Source organism: Priapulus caudatus, unplaced genomic scaffold, assembly GCF_000485595.1.
Source record: "Priapulus caudatus unplaced genomic scaffold, Priapulus_caudatus-5.0.1 Scaffold522, whole genome shotgun sequence".
NCBI lineage: Eukaryota > Metazoa > Priapulida > Priapulimorpha > Priapulimorphida > Priapulidae > Priapulus > Priapulus caudatus.
This window is the reverse complement of record NW_014577583.1, coordinates 171,949-192,083: the sequence shown is the minus strand read 5'-3', so window position 1 is coordinate 192,083 and position 20,135 is coordinate 171,949. Positions and strand designations below refer to the sequence as shown.

Here is a 20,135-nt window from a genome sequence, read left to right as displayed (position 1 = left end):
TGTTATAGTGTACTTTAAATTAGTCCCTCGGTTGATATCTCCTCAGACATATCGCTGAAAATAGTCTTAATTTTGCCTCTCAGAATATCTAATAAGTATTAATTGTTCACATCGATGTGTCTTTACTACCCAATGAACCTCTGATAATATTAAATACAATGTATGAAATACTGCTGTCGAAACAGAATGCCTGCAGTAGTTAATTCATTCAACTATCAAGACAAAACAACGACGGCAGTGTACAATAAACATGAAACCGTCCGAAGTGGCCACGCACATACCTGCTCACTGCATATTAATTCTTCCAACTGCCGACTTCTCTATGGGTCTAGCCAATACTCGTCTGACTCTGTTATCTCTTATTGTCTCCTGATCGCTTACGGGTTCTCGGACATGTTTTGCCGGGACACGCATGGGGTGGCCTGTGCCGGAATGCCGCAAGGTAGCCTGGACTGCTGCTTTCATCCAACTTGCGTAGCCGTTGTTTCTAACATCCACCACGTTCTGCTTGCCGCAACACCTGAGATGCTCTCGGTACTATTGGTCTTAGCAGGATATTGATGCGGCCTGTCCTGCCTTGCGAGCATTGTCTTTTCTACTAGTCTTAATTCTCGCTCTTATGACTCCGTTTACATCTCTGCATACCTGCCTCTCTATTAGTTCGCGCTAATTGGCTACTCTTTCCTTATCTTCTATGCTCATTATCTTAACGCTCTTTATATGCTAGTTTATCTCCTTCTCTTTGTTCCCTCTTTCTCTACTCTTCTGATCTTTCCTTCCTTGTCTGGTTCTTTCCTCTCCTCTCTTCTCTCCTTCTTCTCTCTCTCTCTCTCTCTCCTCATTCCTCTACTAGCTCTCTCTTTCCTCTCTCTTCGTCTTCGCTCTCTTATCACCTTTTGCTCCACGTGTGCTTTCTCCGTTCACTTTTTTGCCTTCCTTCTTCCCACGTTTCTTTTCACTCGAGCATCATGTTGACATAATCCTATCTCCAATCTTAAAGAAATTGACATAACGGTTTCAATTTCTTCATTGTATCTGCTTTACCCCATCCCAGAGAAATTCGAGCCCCTACGCTTTACTACCTTAATTATCGAACTCAGCACCACCCATGCTCTCTTGATCGGCGTCGTGCGTGTAATTTCATTATGGCTGTAACTCTTTTGCTCTTTTCATGGATAGTTGGATAATGAGCTTATCTTAACAATTGATTACTACGCTTAACTATTGTATCTTCTTTATATTCTATGGTCCATGCCCTCTGTCATATCACACTCATGTCCCTAAGTGTTTCAATATGTCATGGTCACATTCTGTTCTTAATTTTTATATGATTTCTATTTGTTATTACCTTATACATATTGGCATGTGATGTCCTATGTCTTATAGTCGATGTCCTACAATTTCTTGTTCACGTTTCCTCTTTTGTTCTAACTGTCATCTCCATTCTAATTGGTACCCCCTCAATACTTCTCATTATTTTGCAAGCGATCCTGTGCTTATTTGTATTACTAATTCATTTATATTTTATGAGTTCTAAGCTGCGTACGATTCGTTAAAGAGGCATTTCATTATTATGAACAAGATTTCGTCCGCCGCTCCAGGCCGGTCCGTACATACATTGGCTAGGGGCAACGATAATCAGCAAACGTTATCGACCCACGAATGATTGGTAATTGCATTACCACGTTTGTTATCTATCGGGAGCCTTGGTTTTGAGAGTCACTAATTTTGGAGCACATCAGTTTGACCTAAATTCAGAGCGCGCACAACCACTTTTTATTGCGATCAGAAGAAAAATCAGATGGTAAACAAACTGATCCATGCGCATTCTGGTTCACACGGATTTCGACTAATGCGAGATATTAAATTCTAGTATGTTTAGAAAATATAGAATTAAAGATAAATGGCCCAATCATCTCATCACAGGTTTGATTATTTTTCAATTAGGAGATTTGCAATTTCATATGAAATCATTCAGTGTTCTGCCTAACGCGTCAACGGATTAAAACTCCAAGAACATTTGACCCTCATGTTTCAAATTGCTACAGTTGATTATCTATGGGAGAAGTTGAAGGTCTATTTTGGAAGAACCTACCAGAGGTTTGACCTACTTCGAGTGAGACCACTGTTTGCAAAAACAAATGAATATATGGCCATCTAAATTCATTCAAATTTTGTTAATTTTGGTAATGTGAATGTGTAAGATGCAGCCCAATAACAGTTTTCACTCCTATGGGAGAGAGAAACGTCTATCTAGCGTTTATTGCGCGATCTAATTGGTTATACAACCCTTCTACAATCATCCTATAATACGATTAGATATTGGTTTTTCTGTGGTTTTAAGATTGCTTCGTATACCAGAATTTTGACTGAATCTTTTACTTGTTTACTCTTTGCGTCCCGTTTTTTTTCTCTTTAATTAACCAAATATGCTTTTTGTTAGACTGCGTATCTTTAGGGATCAAGCCATTCTTGTCCTCCGTCAGCAGATTATCACGTACTTCATCGCTCCTGACAACATTTTATTTTTCGCGCATTCCAAAAACTTTAACTGTTCCATTTATATCACTTATCTCTAAGAGCATATAATCGGCCGCAGTTCTCCCTCCATACTACCCTCTTCTCCTTTCATATATCCCCCTGCCTCCCTCCTTCCCTCCATCCGTCGATCACCTCACTACTCCACCACCATCGCCCGTGCAGTCCTCTTACTCACAGCCTATCGCCGATTTGTCCACTTTCATCCTTCGTGTTTCATCTTTCGACGTTTTTCTCTGCCAGTAACATGAGGACAGTGTCTATGCTGAATTGACAAGGCGAATCCCCCGCTCACACGAATTTCTACCATTCCATACACCGCCCGACTTTCATCTCTGTTGTGCACAATGAGCAACCCCGCTCTCCTCGCATTTCTAATGTATGTTGCATGCAAATCTCCGATCCCAGTCGACCACCAGACCCTCGATTCGCAGCTATCAACCGTTCCGCCTGACGACAAAACTCATCCACACCGGTGTCCCCCTGCACCGTTCATCCGCTCACATGCACGCAAAGGCCATGCACGCCCCCAGCGCAATATTATCCTCGCCATTAGTATAAATGATTCATCACTCACTCGTGGGCTTGTAAGACGCGATGAGTGCAAGCGAATCTTACCCACTTCACAGGGATCTACTGTGCTTTTTTTGAACTTAATTTGAAGCCAGTCCCGAAAAAGTGAACCTATGACGAAACCATGGTCCTTGTAGGTAGATCGTGGCTTATCCCGGTGAGCTTAACGGCAACAGCTTCGCTCACACAGAGGCTCTATTACATTACACCAAGATGTATATTCATGATTTCATGACGGAAGTGGGGCAAGCCAGACAAAAGTGATGGGTCTTTTCTCACACACCTTTTTTGTGAGATCTGGATGAAGACCAAAAGCACTGACAGATGACCCACTAAAATTTAGGGTGGCAGTAGAGTATAAGTATAAACCGGTATCGGTATACGCAGCCAAGAAAATTAAGGGTGCGCTTGACACGATTTACTCCATCTTATTTTTAACGTGCACGTTGACAAAATGTCCATTGTGCGCACTGAAAGAAAGCATGGCTCGATGAGTACCACCTGTATTTCGAATGAAATGTACGCTAGAAATTCTCACCTTTTGCTCTCTTAATCGATGAACGGAACTCATTCCTGGAGGAAGCTAGGGAACTATATGCCTTGACTGAGGGCAAGTCGAACTGCAATGATGTTCTAAGGATTCTAGAAAGATGTGTCGGTATTTTTTGCTATATATACACGTTTCTTATTTCTTCAAACTGTCATATTGCCACGCACAGTAAACAATCGATATTGCTCATCTCTCACCTAGACCTTCATTAATAGTTATGCATAGTATTATATTTGTATACATGTTTTGGCTTTTCATTGTTCATAGAATTTAGCAGTTAGACGATATGCTATTTTTTCATTAGTCTTACGACTTTACATCCCATGTCAAGTTATAAATTACACAGTCTATAAAATTGTGTTAATTTAAAATTTTGGCAATAATGAATGCCATTACATCATCCTAATCACTATATAAATGTATTAATATGAATTCATTAATCTTAACTTTAAATAAATATAGCCTTAGCAGCTAATCAGAATATAATTACAGTTTATGTATATCAGCATATAGTCTATTCACAGACACATCCTTTTGAGTTGATCATGCTTTATATAGCTTACGCCATATTCGTATTGGAGTGAACATTAACGTGAGGCATAACTGTTCGTTAATTTAATTCTCTGAGAATTCGTTTCATCACTCGGAGTCAGAAGTTGGGTGCATGGGCATTCTTCGCAATGGTTGGCATTGCTCTGAAATGGGTTTATGCGTCAGCTGATCTCAAGTATCAGCTTCTTGCTATGCAGTTCCATGATGTTGAGTGGTCACTGGTTCGTTGCTCGTCTCATACTTACCGCTTGATGTAGCGCTGTAGAGCTGATCATCAGGAGCGTCTGAAGCAGATCAGAATTTGCCTATGAAGTTGTTGACAGTCTTAAACTCAGGCATCATCTAGTGAGAGTAACTGCATCTAACACTATTCATTTATCACGGCTTTGTTTTCCTCCCGACACCCCACCACTGTTCTGCCCCACCTCAATCTCCCTATGCAAGTAGCGTATTATTCTTATACGACTTTGCCATATCTTCAATCACAGTCCGCCCTCACTCCCCCACACCTGCTATAGAGTATCCTTGCTCCTCCTCTCCCACACCCACCATCCTAAGACTCCTGCTCCCTCCTCCCAGCCACACATCATATCACGGCTTACTGCCCCTACTCCCGACACTATCCATCAGTCCTGCCTCACTCCCCACCACTATTCAAAGTTCGCTGGCCCCTTACTCCCTCCACACCTGCTATCACCGTTTCCTGCCTTTCTCACTCTCGTGCACATCCCACTTCACATGGCTCCTGCCCCTGCCACTCCCTTCACACTCTTATCTATTTCACAACTCTGCCTTCCACCTTCCCCCACACCCAACCTATCACAGTTCCTGCTCCATCACTCCCCGACACCACATACGAGTCCTTGCTTCCTTCCACCCACTAACATTTATACTATCACAGCATCTGCTCCCTACTTCTCCACACCCCACCATGTATCAGCCTGCCCTGCGCACTACTTCCACTATATACTATTCCCGAGCTACTCTGCTCGCTCTGCTCTCCACATCTCACTCATCAAGGTTCTGCCACTCACCACACCTACCCTGATTCACAGTATTCCTGCTCCTCAATCTTCCACATCACCATCATCTGTTTCTGCCCCTCACTCCCCCCACAGCTACTCATCATTAGTCTCTGCTCCCTCACTCCCCACACCCTCTATTCACAGTCCTGCCCTCACTCCCTCACACTCTACTTATCACAGCTCCTGTTCCTCCGATCCCCCACACTTACTATTCACAACTGCATGCCCCTCCTACTCCCCACACCTACATCACAGCTCTTGCCGCCTCACTCGCCCCACACCCTAATACTCACAGCTCCTGCCCCCTTAACTCCCCACTACAGTAACTATCAGCAGCTCCTGCCGCCAACACTCCCCTTCAACTACTAAGATCACAGCTTCCTGACCCCTCATCCACACTTTACATACAGGGAGCCAGATCTCCTAGCCGCTGACTCCCTCCACACCTGCTATCACAGTCCTGCCCCTTCAATTCCCCCACACGCACCATACGGACCGCTATCATCTATGTCGCTAAAATATGTTTACGCAAAGCTAATCTCTCTAAGCTATTGCCAGTTAGACATCACTTCGACATCACGTCCCTTACGCTATTCCTATCTCAAGATTACTGACACTGTACGGCTACTATCGCCAGTACTTCGAACAAATTTAATGAAGCGAGAAATAACAATGCTATTATAGCTAGCGGTCATGGTAACGTATTTTCACAGCCTATTTGTCTGTCTGTGATTGTCATCATGTAATTTGCGTAATTATGCAGAGCACAGGAGACCATTGCAGTGTTCACATTCTGGTGACGGAATTGCTGGTATGACTTAGTACCGCGGTCGTGAGCCAGCTTCAACATACTGCTTTAGTTCTTCATGTTGATTGTGACCCTTTATCCGTCATCTCTACGATGAAATAAAGCAGTAAGCTATTAGCATGACTTATTTTGTGTAACTTAGTTAATGTCATGAGGTGTCTCATGTCCCCAGTTACCTTGGCGAACGTACCTTGGTCATTTATTTGATATTTGGTTTTAGGGGTTTACGTCTCATTAGGTTTAAGGGGTTCGGATCTAGGCATTTGGGGACGGTGGCGTATGAAAAAAAAATTAAACAAAAAAATAAAAACAAAAAATAAAAAAAAAAAAAAAACGACCCTCAGTTCAGTCCGGACCGATACGCGCGCGACGCGCCCGGTACTCAATCGGTTACGCCACCGCGGATAACTGTATTAATAGATTCCCTACGCCGAATCCCGAGCTCATTTGTCTCTCGCCACGCGCATCATCACTCAGTCTAGACCTACCGGGAGGACACTAGCGCCACCTTTCTCCACGCCCATACCACTTAATTTTTTTTATTCACGCGCTTCCGACTCCGAGCGGTCCTATCGTTCACCAGCCTGGAGTAGTGCCGGAGACGATACCCTTTCCGTCTCCGGTTACCAAGAGCATATAATTTCAACGTTGGATTTATATGCTCTGCTCGAGGCGGTACTATCATAATTAGTGGGCCGGGACCGTACTTCGTTCCTATCCTGATTATTCCACTAAATCGTGTTAAGGATGTCGGCCTACGGGCTAATCTCGCCCGCTAGCCCGATGGAGGGGCGAGAGCTGTAGGTCGGTGGAGTGGGTGAATGAGCAGTGAGGGACAGCAGCACGTGACACTGTGGGGATAGGTAGTGTGCGGGGCAGTGAGGGGGCAGGATGAATTGGTCGGATTAAAGTATGGTGTGGCCGGGAGTGCAGGGCGCTACGCCGCATGAATGGGGACTTACCCTTAACGCCTAAACCGCTTAACATATAGATAATTTACAGTTACGTTATCGCATCTACCGATCCCCGCCCTCAAGCACGGGCAAGTGTCAGCCATACTCCCCTGGATGATCTTGTGCATGGTGGTGTGCGATGAGTGCAGCGAGCAGGAACTGTGATAGCAGGTGTGGGGAGAGTGAGGGCGGCATGGCAGCCCTGTGATAGGTGTGCGGGGAGCTTGAGGGCAGGAGCCTCTTGTATAGGTGATTGGGGATTAGTGAGCACGCCCTTGAGTCACGCCGAGGCTGTGATAGTAGGTGCTGGTGGGAGTGGGATGGGTGTGCCCAAAGGAGCTCTGTGTATTGGCTTGGCGTGTGTGTTGAGATGTCGAGTGGGAGCATGGCGAACTTCTGTTTTTTATAGGATTGTTTTTGGCTTTCTTATTATATTTCCTTATTATCACATTATTTTAATTTTTTTTATATTTTTTTTGTTCCTCTTGTGTGTTTCTTCTCTGTATTTTATATATTTTTTGGTATATCTTCCTTCCTCTCTCTCTTCTTTCTGATAGCGGGAGTTCGGCAAAGCCATGTGGGGCTTTGCGGAGATCGTATGCCGAGCGCGGCCGAGTGAGCACCCCAACGAATAGTGATGGCCCAATTAAGGCAAATTTTATGGGCATAGGCAATAAGCTGATTTGAGTACGTTTATATCCCACGCTAATAATCCCCTTGAATTATTAGGTAAGCATTGAGATGGCTGGAGCAGTAGAGCGGAATGTGGTAGTGCATGGTATGTGAGTAAGGTGGATGGGAGTGAATGCGGTATGTGAAGCAGATAAAGAAAAAAAATATACAGGAATGCCGTTCGATAGAGATGAGACCTCCGATGAGATTAAGGCAAACACCAGATACTATGTGGAAGAACCCATAGAGTCTCACGACTCTCACTGTTGTTGAATGTGCGCTGTAGTTAAATGAGTTCAGCACATCATATAATCCCGCACATCATTTGGCTTATACTAAAAGCTGTAACTCTAGAAAATAGTAATTCAAAAGCTCTGATGACAGCTGCATAAATAACAACACGTTGATGTATAGATGAAGTAGAGACGAGCACACCGCAGATGACACACAAAAGTCAGTCTGGAAGAGCTTGCAAAGAAAAGAGCTGGTTACTACGCGTGTAACAAGCAGTGGCAGGTCGTCAAAACACGGCCTGAATTCTTCGAGAAAGGCCCACATGGTCAGGCCAGTTCGCCGTGCAATGGAAATCCGCCCAGTGACAACCCCCAACATTTCTGCCTGCCGAAAGATTTGTATTAACAGGCAAATTTCCGTACCCCCAGAAGAATGAATACGAGTTCATTCTGCACTGCTGTATAAGTGATCACTCCCAATAGAAATGGCAGCTTAACAGCTGATTAAGGGCTTTGAGCAACCTTCAAGGGATTGTTGGTCGGTGATTAGGACATATATGTGTTATATACATGTAAAACTGTATTTATATTTCTGTTGCTTCGCTAAGCCTATTATATTGTAATTATAATTATTAACAGAAAATTAATATTGTCATACAGTAAATAACTAATTTCGTTCCGTAAAATGAGCAGAACGACAACCACCTCCAATCCTGCCCCACTTCTAGGCAGTCAAGAAGAAATGACACGAAATATAAATATATGCGAATATTACGTTCAATTGCATAATATAAACAGAAATGTTTAGGGCCTCACTAGATCGATAGGGAGATAGTGACAACAGACATAAACTTTTACACGTTTTTATCTAGCACCTTATAATTTTTAGATAAACAGCACTTTCCATTTTCAAATTTACATCTAACAATTATAAACACTTGCTTATAACCTTGTGAAACTCTAATACAATGAATCTTTAACCAATACTTTAACAAAGAGTTCGAACTAACGGTCATAATGTCACATTTAGCGCATATCATGGTGTCTAAATAGCATCTTAAATCTATCTAATACAATAAAAAAATGCAGCTCAAAACACTAGGTTGTATGCACATCTTAATACTACTTGTATCCCTTTGAATGCAGTGCGATGGTGATCGCCGCTTAGCAATATCGATTGTTCTTGACACTGTGTCCGTACGGCCAATATGACAGTTGAACGCATAAGAAAAAAACTGGTAATACAAAAATTAAGCCAACATCTTCTCTCAAAATTCATTACACTTGCCAGTTTCCACCCTTTACCATCTCAACAGGACATATTATCCCTTAGGCCTCCTCCAGCCGCAATAAGCTTTACTCGACAGTTAGCAAAAGGCTTGCATTGAATACTTTGCTACGTAATCCTTCTTTCGAACTAACGAGAGTATGTCCTCATCGAACCATTTTTCCTTTCAGCGGTTCGCACAATGGAGCTTTTTTGCTCGTCAACTGTCACGTAAAATGAAGGTGGAAGGGTAAATCGCCGTGTCCATGCGCACCCCTTATTCTGGCTGGCGGTATCGCTCCGTCTTTATACTTACTCTTTACCTGCCACTATTTTTGTTGCCGTCATTTCAGGTGCTTTTGGTCACTCAATCATCTCTGCCACATCCTGCTGGCCCTTGTCCCACTCCCTCTGCCAAATCTTGGACTAGAATATCTTTAGCGTGTTATAGGCGCCCTGTTTTGGAGAAGCTGTTGCCGTTAAGTCTTCCCCCGCATCCAACGCCTCACTGACCATGTTGCTCAAGGCATTTTCACTTTCGCTCGGGAGCTCTTTCAGCTTTAATTCTTCTAGGCCAAGCACCAGAGGATCACAACAATGATAGGTCGCGGTAGATTCGCTTGCACTCACTGCGTTCTCTCGCCTCGATGCTTTGTAGCATTGCTATTCTCTTGCCGCTCAGGCTAATTCGCCTCGGCCTTTTCGTACGCAGTCTAGGACCGCTCGACCTTATGAGTTTCTGGGCGACTTAGCCTCATAGTCCTGTCCGTCACCTCGGGAACAGTTGGATCATGCCAATACTATAAAAATTAGGCAGCTTTAGCCTCATACCACAGAAAGAAAATCTTAACGTCTTCAGGGAGTGTAAATGCTGTTCACGTATTCGCCTTCAATGCTCTAAGTCCATACCCTTCCTTCACTTTTACTGCCAAGCGCAATACGTCTAAGATTAAACAACAATTGAAAAGTGGTCAATGGCACTGGTTAGCTCACTTTGGGCGTGTTGCAGTAGCAAGAGGCGCCGAGGGCGGATAATATAAAGCTAAGAGTATATATTGGCGCAGAACTCCCATGTATTTATACTCTGATAAATGATATATGCATAAGTTTTGATTCGCCTTTGCAAACATAGAACTGTTTCAGATCTGAAAGTCTTGAAGATGCTTGACGCTAGAGATGGCGGCTTACGGCCTAAATAGATCGTCCATGTTTGGTTTATGTTCGAATATCGCCGCAAACGTAAAAACAATAAAATTATTTTTCCAGTCAATCATTACGTTGATAACGTTAAAGAATTCTAAAACACAATTATTACACGTAGTATAGTGTATGCATTGCCTAGATGTTGTTAACCAGTTAGACGCGAAATTAACGCTATAGGATGCGTTGTCCATTCTCTTCCCATTAGGTCCCCATGTAACAAGCTGTTTTTGGGGCTCCGCCCTTACACATTCACATATCCAAAAATTTATACAAAATTGAATGAATTTTAGCATGCGCCAATTGTTCCATTTTTTGCCACAAATGTGCGGCGTAGCTCGATAAGTAGGTCACCTGCTGACCTGTGCTCCAAAATAGGACGTTCAAATCTCTCCCATAGGAGTAACAACTGTATGCAATTTGAAACATGTGGGTCAAATGGTTCTTGAGTTATCGTTGACCGTAGGCAGACACTGAAATGCATAGTGAAATTGCCAAAATCTACCTAATTTAAAAAAAATATCAAAACCCGTGTGATATGTTTTGAGGCCATTCCTTATTCATTCACATACTAGAAATGAGCAAAATCCGTTGAACCTGAACTGCCTCATGGCCATTTCCATTTTTGCCAAAAAGTGGATGTGGCTCTAATGTAGGTCGACTGGCGTGCTCCAAAATAAGACGTTCAAACCGCTCCCATAGGAGTAACAACTATATGCAATTTGAAACATGTGGGTCAAACTGTTCTTGAGTTATCGTTGACCGTAGCCAAATGTTGACGGACGGACTGACGGACGGACGACACCCCATGACAATAGCTCATCTTGACGATGTCAAGGCGAGCTAAAAATGAAATGCCAAGTAGAAAATGAGAAATGGTTAAATAGAGGACCTTGAAGTGGAGGACATAGAGGACATGACATAGACAAGAGGACATGACATAGACATGAGGACATGACATAGACATGAGGACATGACATGACATAAAGGACATGGCATGACATAGACAAGAGGGCATGACATAGACAAGAGGACATGATATAGACAAGAGGACATGACATGACATTGAGCATGTTAAGAGGACATTGAAGCATAGCTGTAGCACACTGAAAACTAGATGCAGAAGAACCAGCACGGACCATCGAGCATGGGTGGGGGTTGGAGAAGAGAAGGTAGGGTAGGGGTAGATAATACTATAGAGACAGTGTGAGTGAGAGTGAGAAGATGCTTTCACCTGTGCCATACGTCTTCATTTCACCTGACCAATATGCTTTCACCTGTGCCATACGTCCTCATTTTCCTGGCCAGCATAGTTTGACTTCAACCTTCACGTCATTACTTCCTCTGCCGAGCACGATTTCACTTTTTACAAAATAGATTTATCTGTGTCACCTAGAAAGAGCAGCTTTACCCAGCCTGATTTTACTTTGTGAGAAACTGTTTAAGACAATATGGTGCATTATAATGTGGCAGTAGTAAATCGAACATCAGATTTTGTGAGAATACAGTACAAACTGAAGCAGGAACGCTAAAGCAAGTTTACCCTGTGCAGGTTTCAGTCAACATTCAAGACGCTGTTTTGGTCTGTGTTTGCGATGTCACCTGTGGAGTCAGCAGACGTTGTCATCGAAAACCTAGGCAACAGCACACATCCCATTATTAACAAACACTCTTTCACAGAAGGTTGGTACTTCTCCCTTTCTCCACCCCTCCCTTTATTCTTCACCTTTACCCCCCTTCCCACCTTTCCTCTTTCCTGTCTTTCTAGCTTTCTTGCTCACTCTATCGAATTCCCCCCTCTCTCTCATTCCCTCTCCCTTCTTCCCCTTTCTTCTCTTATCTCTCTCAATTTCTCTCGCTGTCTCTCTCTTTCTATCATTTTCTCTTGCCCCTATATCCTTAGATCTACCGCTCTTATCTCCATCTCCCTCTTCTTCTCCTTCCCCCTCTTTCTCTCTACCCTGCTCTCTCCCTGTCTCCCTCTCCATCTCTCTTACGTTATAGTAAATTTCGTGTGTTTTGCAGGTGTCGGTTACGTGCTATTTGCCAGCTACCACGTCATAGTGGTTGTTGTCTTCCTCAACATGCTCATAGCCATGATGGCCAACAGCTTCCAGAAAGTGACAGTGAGTTCATCAGGGCAGCAATTTCATTTCATCTCTGTCGTGATGTATGCGATGATCTCAGAAATACATGAATATAGAGATGTACATTCATGCACATTAGGACTAATTTTATGCCAGGATTAATTATAGAGCAGATAAGCCAGAATTTCGTGTTTCCGGAGCCGAACTCAAAGCAATATGTGTCATATAATTACTAAGATATATCTTATTTCTGTGCATGCACCAGGATAATGCGGATAGAGAGTGGAAATTTGCTCGCGCTAAGGTGTGGGTTGGCTATATGGATAGTGCAGACATGGCTCCCGTGCCATGCAACCTAGTTCCCAGTCCGCGCTCAGTCGTTTGGCTGATCGCCTCGGTTATTGCAAAGCTCAGTGGTACTCCAGTGAATAACATCTGCTGTTACCAGGTGAGTGACAATCACGGACACAAGCATAATTTCTAATTTATCAATTTAATTTAGCCAGGAATTTGTCACCACATGCAATTAATGTTGCTGCGACAGTTATTCTCGGTAATTTGTTATTTTTTACTCTTCGAATCCTATCGTTGTACATATAGGCTGTGAGACTAACGTCAATGAACCCGCACTCTTTCATTTGGTCTTTCAATGTACGTAGGACTGTTTCTTAGAGCTAGAAACAGGTAGCTCTTTGGTTAGCTCCAGTACTACAACCCTCTATCATTGCCACTGTGAAACACGATATGGCCTTTGGCAGTGGCAACGATCGAGGACTTTACAGTATGGCTCATAGGGTCTATGTCCCCCAGGGTACTGCCGGAACAGACCCTGGTCACTATTTGATAGGGTTAGGATTAGGGTTAGGGTTAGGGAGTATAGGCGTAGGCGACTCCCTAGACTCGTTAGTGGAGTAGGCGAGGTACGGTCCGACATATTAGATAGTACCAGGGTACGTTCCGGTATACTGGACCGTAACATGCAGGGTATGTTCCGGCAGTACCCCGGGGGACATAGACCCTCTCAGCAACAGTATGGTATACCAGAATTGTCATCGTGTGTAGTATCGGTCATCTGTGTGTGACATTATATAGATGACTGCACTCTGAGCACGCCACGCAATACATTTGCGAAAATGAATTCTAAGCGCGCGCCATCCCAATTAACGATCCTTTTACCCACCATACTATAGTTATAGTATAGTAGACTATATACTCTTTAGGTTAATATTAATACTGGTTGCAGGGGTAGACCTACAGTCAGTGATACATACACGCGCCGGCCGTACAGGTCTGCAGGTGTACATTGTCAAATAGAGTTTTTTCAGCTATTGCTTACGAATTTCAGAAATTCTTCGATGAGGAAGACTATTCTCACGGCAGTGGTACTAAAAATGCAGAGAACTACCAGGTATAAGGAACGTGTATATACTATAGCTCTAATACTTTATAGCGCGCTCGCCTGCAGAGCTAACTCAAGCACACATCGCATCGCTCTGCCACAGCCACAGCACAGCCACAGCCACAGGCATTTCAATAAAATATAATGCCTAAATAAATACGAAATCTATTTAGGCCTACTACCAAAGTCTTAATGTTTTCTCTCACCTTATTATTGCCGACAATTTCCTGTAAATGCCGTCCAAATGCTCATCTGCAACACACGCTGGCTGCCGCCGCGACGCTATAATTGTCGGCAAATAATAGCGTGAAAAGGAGATAGAGAAATATTAAGACTTTGTTAGTAAATAGATCGTTTCGTATTTAATTTAGCATTATATTTTATTGAAACGCTCCAAGTGCCTGTGGCCACAGCCACACAGGTATGTGTGTTGTAGCCGTGAGTGTGGTGGGGGCGGACTTGATGCCGCTGCCAGTGCATGAAACTGCTGCTGAGCTAGCTAGGGCAGGCCAAGGAGCTAAATATAACAAGGAGAGCTAGAAGCGCCGCCATATCTGGCGCAATTTGGGTTCGGCAGAGACCCTATAACAGATTAGTGTCCTATTTTCCCTTGTGTTCGGCTCTGCACAGCCGTTTCAGCTGATTATGGTCCAATTAGATGGCGCCCTTGAGGGCGAAAGCACCACAGCCAATCCGCTTCCTCTCCTTGTTATATTTAGCTCCTTGGGGCAGCGCTAGTGTTAGAGCTAGCAACTGTTTTCAAATATCCATATCACTGTCTAATCTACCTTAGTGCTTGTCCCTCTATATTATGAGCAAGTAATCCAAGCACTGGCGATACTAGCGAATTCATTTCACACACTGTGACATCAACATCCGCGTTCGTGTTTTATGAGACAGTAGAGCAAGTAAGCCAAACTGTCTCGAAGTGGCTCTGTTGGTCTAGGGGTATGATTCTCGCTTAGGGTGCGAGGAGTCCGGGTCAAATCCCGGACGAGCCCAATTTTACTTCATTATGCTTTATTTAACGGATGTTTTTTATTATTTCAGCATATATATTATTCTTTAAAAATTCATTTATTTAGTGTGATATACCATATGGAAATCAATCGCTTTCTCACTAAAGAAAGCTAGCGCTTTTCTTGCCAGCCTATCTTCTATATCAACTGCTGAGGAACTAAACCTGTCATATACGACGCACATTCATACTGCGCTCGTTGTCTAGGGGCATGTTCTCGCTTTGGTGCGGAGAGTCCCGGGTTCAAATCCCGGACGAAGCCCAATTTACTTCTTTATGCTTTATTTAACGGATTGTTTTTATTATTTCAGCATATTATTATTCTTTTAAAAATTCATTTATTTATTGTGATATACCATATATGGAAATCAATCGCTTTCTCACTAAAGAAAGCTGTGTGTTTCTGCCAGCAATTTCTATATCAACTGCTAAGGAACTCTAAACCTGTCATACGATGCAATCAGGAGTCTATCAATATTGATATTGATATTGATAGACTCCTGATGCAATCGCATATTGGCTCGTTGGTCTAGGCGGCAATGATACCTGCTTTGGAGCGGGAGATCCCGGGTTCAAATCCCGGACGAGCACTAAATTTTTGTGTTGATGTACGCGTATACTTCTACGAGCTAGGCAAACTCGAATTGCGCAACATCCTAAGGCTGATAGGGTCTATGTACCCCAGGGTACTGCTGGAACGTACCCTGGGTCCGGTCCGGTTATACCGAACGTACCTGGTAACTATCTTGATATGGTTAGGGTTAGGGTTAGGTTAGTCTAATATGCCGGACCGTACCTCGCCTACTCCTGGCATCCACTAGGGAGTCGCCTACGCCTACTCCCTAACCGGGTTAGGAGTAGGCGTAGGTGGACTCCCTAGACTCGTTAGTGGATATATCAGGAGTAGGCGAGGTACGGTCCGGCCATATTAGATAGTACCAGCAGAGCATATAAATCACGTTGATTTATATGCTCTGGTACCAGGGTACGTTGTCGCACTACCCTGGGGGACATAGACCCTCTGCAGCCATACTAATTTATGGCTGGCAGAGGTCTATGTCCCGGCGGTACTGCCGCAAGAACGGTACCCGGCGGTACTATATTAATATTGCCCGGACCATACCGCGCCTCATTCCACTAAAACGAGTCTAGGGATCGAGTCACCTACGCCTACTCCTAACCCCGAACCCTAACCTAAATTCCGTAACCCTAACCATATCAAATCAATGCAAGGGTTACGTTCGCCAGTTACCCTGGGGGACATAGACCCTATGAGCCATACTAAGTTACACAAATACTGCTATTAGCTTATGCTTTATTTCATGTAGATGCCGATGGGGTCACAAAACATGAAAACTAAAGCAGATTTGGCTGCTCACCCGGCGGTCTATATACACATTCACTACAATGTGAACACTGCATGTCTCTGTGCTCTGCATAAATTACAATTACATGTGCAATCACACAGACATAATAGCTGTATAAATCGTTACCCTATATAATGCATTTTATTCTGTTTCATTTAATGTTGGCGTTCGCTACTCGGGTACCCAGTGTCATATTTGATGGATGCTAAGGGAGTGATGTGATGATGTCTACTGCAATAGGCTATGCTGTTAGAATCATAAGATGAACTAAAGGACCGGTAAAAACTATGAAGTAGCATAAGTGATAGCATGCGTAGGGTGGGCAAGTGAGAGTGATCGAGGAAACTAGATGATAGCAGGGATAGTTGGACGACGAGAGTGAAGGGGGCAGGTAGACTGTAGATAGTAGGTGTAGGGGTGGTGAGTGAGTGGGCAGGGCTGTGATAGTAGGTTGGGGAAGAGATGCGAGAACAGGAGCTGAATAGATGGTGAGGTGTGGGGAGTGAGGGGCAGGAGTTGTCGATAGCAGGTGTTGGGGATGTGAGGGGGCAGGAGCTGTTGATAGTAGAGTGTGCGGGAGTGGGGGGGGCAGGAGTTGTGATAGTAGGTGTGGGGGAGTTGAGGGGGCAGGGCTGTGATGGTGGGTGTGGGGGATGAGGGGCAGAGCCTGTTGATACGTAGGTGTGGGGGCTGAGTGGGGGCAGGACGCTGGTGATAGGTAGGTGGGGGGGTGCGAGTGAGGGGCGCGAGCTGTGACAGTATGTGTGGTGAGAGTTGCAGGCAGAACAGGAGTGTGATGGTGCGGCTGTGGGGGAGTGAGGGGCAGGAGCTGCTTGGATAGTAGCGTGTGCGGGAGTGAAAGGGGGCAGGAGCTGTGATAGTAGGTGGAGGGGGTGAGTGAGGGGGCAGGAGCTGTGATCAGTTAGGTGGGGGGGGGAGTGAGGCGGCAGGCAGCCTGTGATTATTAGAGGGTGTGGGAGTGAGGGGCAGTGAGTTGTGATAGCAGGTGTTGGGGAGTGAAGGGGAGCGAGCTTGGATGTGGTGCTGAGTAGCAGGCCTGTAGGTGCGGTGTGGGGAGTGAGGGAGGCATGGGCTGTGATAGCAGGTGTGGGGGGTGGGGCAGGAAGTAGTGTGAGGCAGCTGGGAGCAGGAGCTGTGATAGTTCAGGTGTGCGGGAGTCAGGGGCAGGCAGCCTGTATGGTGCGGTGTGGGAGCAGTTGAGGAGCAGCGAGCTGGTGATAGTAGGTGTGGGGGGTGCAGGGGCAGGAGCTGTGATGAGTGGTGTGGGAGAGTGAGGAGAGCGGAGACTGTTGATAGTAGGTGGTGGCGGAGATGAGGGGCAGGGAGCCTGTATTAGCAGGTGTAGGGTCGAGTGAGGCGGCCAGGAGGCTGTGATACGTAGGCTGTGGTCGCGAGGAGGAGCGGAGCTGTGATTGCTGGGCGTGTGGCCGAGCGATGAGGACGCAAGGGAGCTATGTATTTTTTTTTTTTTTTGGTAGATTTGGGATTGATGGAGCCAGCCGAACCGTGATAATAGGTGTGTGTGGGGGGCAAGAGCTATGATAATGGGTGTGGGGGGGAGGGAGGGGCAGGTGCTGTGACAGTATGTGTGGGGGAGTGAGGGTGCAGGAGCTGTGATTATGGATATGGGGGAGTGAGCGAGCAAGAGCTGTGATGAAGGATATGGGCAAGAGCGTATTAGGAAGGTAATACGCTCTTGATATGGGAGATTGAGGGGGCAGGAGCTGTGGTGGTGGGTGTGGGGGAGTGAGAAAACAGAAGCCGTGATAAATGAGATGTGTTAGGAGTGAGTACTCTCACGGTGGCTGCGTGTAGTTAAGAGTCAGACACATCTGCATCTGCTTATACAGCTCCTGATGAGTCAGCTCGTACAGCGCTACATCAAGCGGTGTAAGATGGAGAACGAGCACCAGCCAGTGACCACCAAGCATCTGGAGAGCTTGCAGCAAGAGCTGTACTACGTCAAGCAGCGCATGAAAACCCTGCTCAGCAATGTCACCAGTTCGCGCAAGGAATCGCCCATGCAACCACAACTTATGCCTCCGAGTGATAACGAAATTCTAACAGAGAATGAATACGATTGATTGCCTCTGTAATGTCACTCCCAATAGAACTGGCCGTACAGCTATTGGGCTGAGCAACTCAAGGGATGTTGTCTGTGATAGACTATATGTGTTATACATAAACTGTATTTATTCTTCTGTTGCTGCTAAGCTATATGTTATTTAAAAGTTATAGATACAGTCTATATAAAAAATGTTATATAGTGATAGGGAATGATGCACCTATATTGCCAAATTTTTAAATTAAACACATTATAACTGTTTATAATTTTAATACTTTTAACAAAAGGCGACGACTAATGTACAATAGCATATCTGTCTAAACCTAAATTCTATATACAATAAAAATGGAGCCAAAACAGTAGTTGTAGCACATTGAATACTATGTATCACTTTAATGAGCGAGTGATTGGATTAGCAATATCGATTGTTCTGACCGTGTCATGGCAATGACAGTTGAAGATTAGCCACATCTTTCTAAATTCTTACACTTGCAGTTTCCACTTCCCTCTCAAAGGCATATTCCTAGGCTCCTCCAGGAATAAGTTTCTCGACAGTTAGCAAAAGGTTGATGAATTTGCTACGTACATTTCATTCGAACTAACGAGGTTGTCTCATCGACCATTTTCTTTCAGCGTCGCACAATGGAGCTTTTTGGTCAACGTCACGTAAATAAGGTGGAGTAAATCGTGTCCCAGCGCACCCTTATTTTCTTGGCTTGCGTATCGTCCGTTTATACTTACTCTTACTGCCACTATTTTTGTGGTCATTGTCAGTGCTTTGGTCATCATCCAGTCTGCCACCCTGCTGGCTTGCCCACTCCCTCTGCAAATCTGATAACATTCTTGGTGTTAATAGGCCCTGTTTGAGAAGCTGTTGCGTTAAGCTCCCCCGACCAACGCTCACTGACATGTTGTCAAGGTTTTCACTTTCGTGGGACTCTTTCAGTTTAATTCTTCTGCCAAGCACAGAGGATCCCTGTAGTCGCGTAGATTCGCTTGCACTCATGCGTCTTCCCGTGTTTGTAATGCTATTCTCTTCGAGTAATTCGCTGGCTTTCGTCTGACGCTGACCTTTGAGTTTCTGGGGACTTAGCTCATAGTCTGTGTCACCTGGGAACAGTTGATCAGCATACATAAAATTAGGAGCTTTAGCTCATCCACAGAAAGAAATCTACGTTAAATGTAAATGCTATTACGATTCGCCATCATTGTCAGCATACCTTCCTCATTTACAGCAAGCAAAACGTCAAGATAAACAACAATGAAAGTGTCAATGACACTGTAGCTCACCTTGGGTGTGATAGAAGAGGGAGAACTCCCATTATATACTCTTGATAATGATATATGCATACGTTTTGATGCGAAAATAAACGTTTCAGATCTAAAAGTCTATAATCTTGACGAGAGATGGCGCTACGCCTAAATGATCGCCATTTTGGTTATTTCGAATATCGCGCAAATAAAAACAATAAAATATTCCAGTCAAATTACTGTAACGAAGAATCTAAAACACAATATTACACGTATATAGGTATGATTGTAGAGTTGTTAACCAGTTAGACGAAATAAATGTAATAGGATGTTGTCATCTCTCCCATAGGAGTAACAACTGTTTTGGGGCTAGCCTTAGACATTTACATACCAAAATTTAACAAAATCGAATGAATTTAGATGGCCATTTTCATTTTTGCCAAAAAGTGGGCGTGGCTCGAAAGTAGGTCGCCTGGCGTGCTCCAAAATAGGACGTTCAAATCTCTCCCATAGTAGTAACAACTGTATCGCAATTTTGAAAATGTGGTCTATTTTT

General features: G+C 44.3%; 1 protein-coding gene across 1 annotated transcript in view; it reads right to left on the bottom strand.

Moving 5' to 3' along the window:
• Positions 1-18,434: 18,434 nt before the first annotated feature.
• Positions 18,435-20,135, bottom strand: part of LOC106811273 (ATP-dependent RNA helicase SUPV3L1, mitochondrial-like) — a 20,965-nt gene continuing 19,264 nt past the window's right edge. Inside the window, exon 17 of the mRNA XM_014814835.1 lies at positions 18,435-19,480. Coding sequence (XP_014670321.1) covers positions 19,032-19,480 — 449 coding nt within the window. The 3' untranslated portion in view covers positions 18,435-19,031. The remainder of the gene's footprint in view (positions 19,481-20,135) is intronic.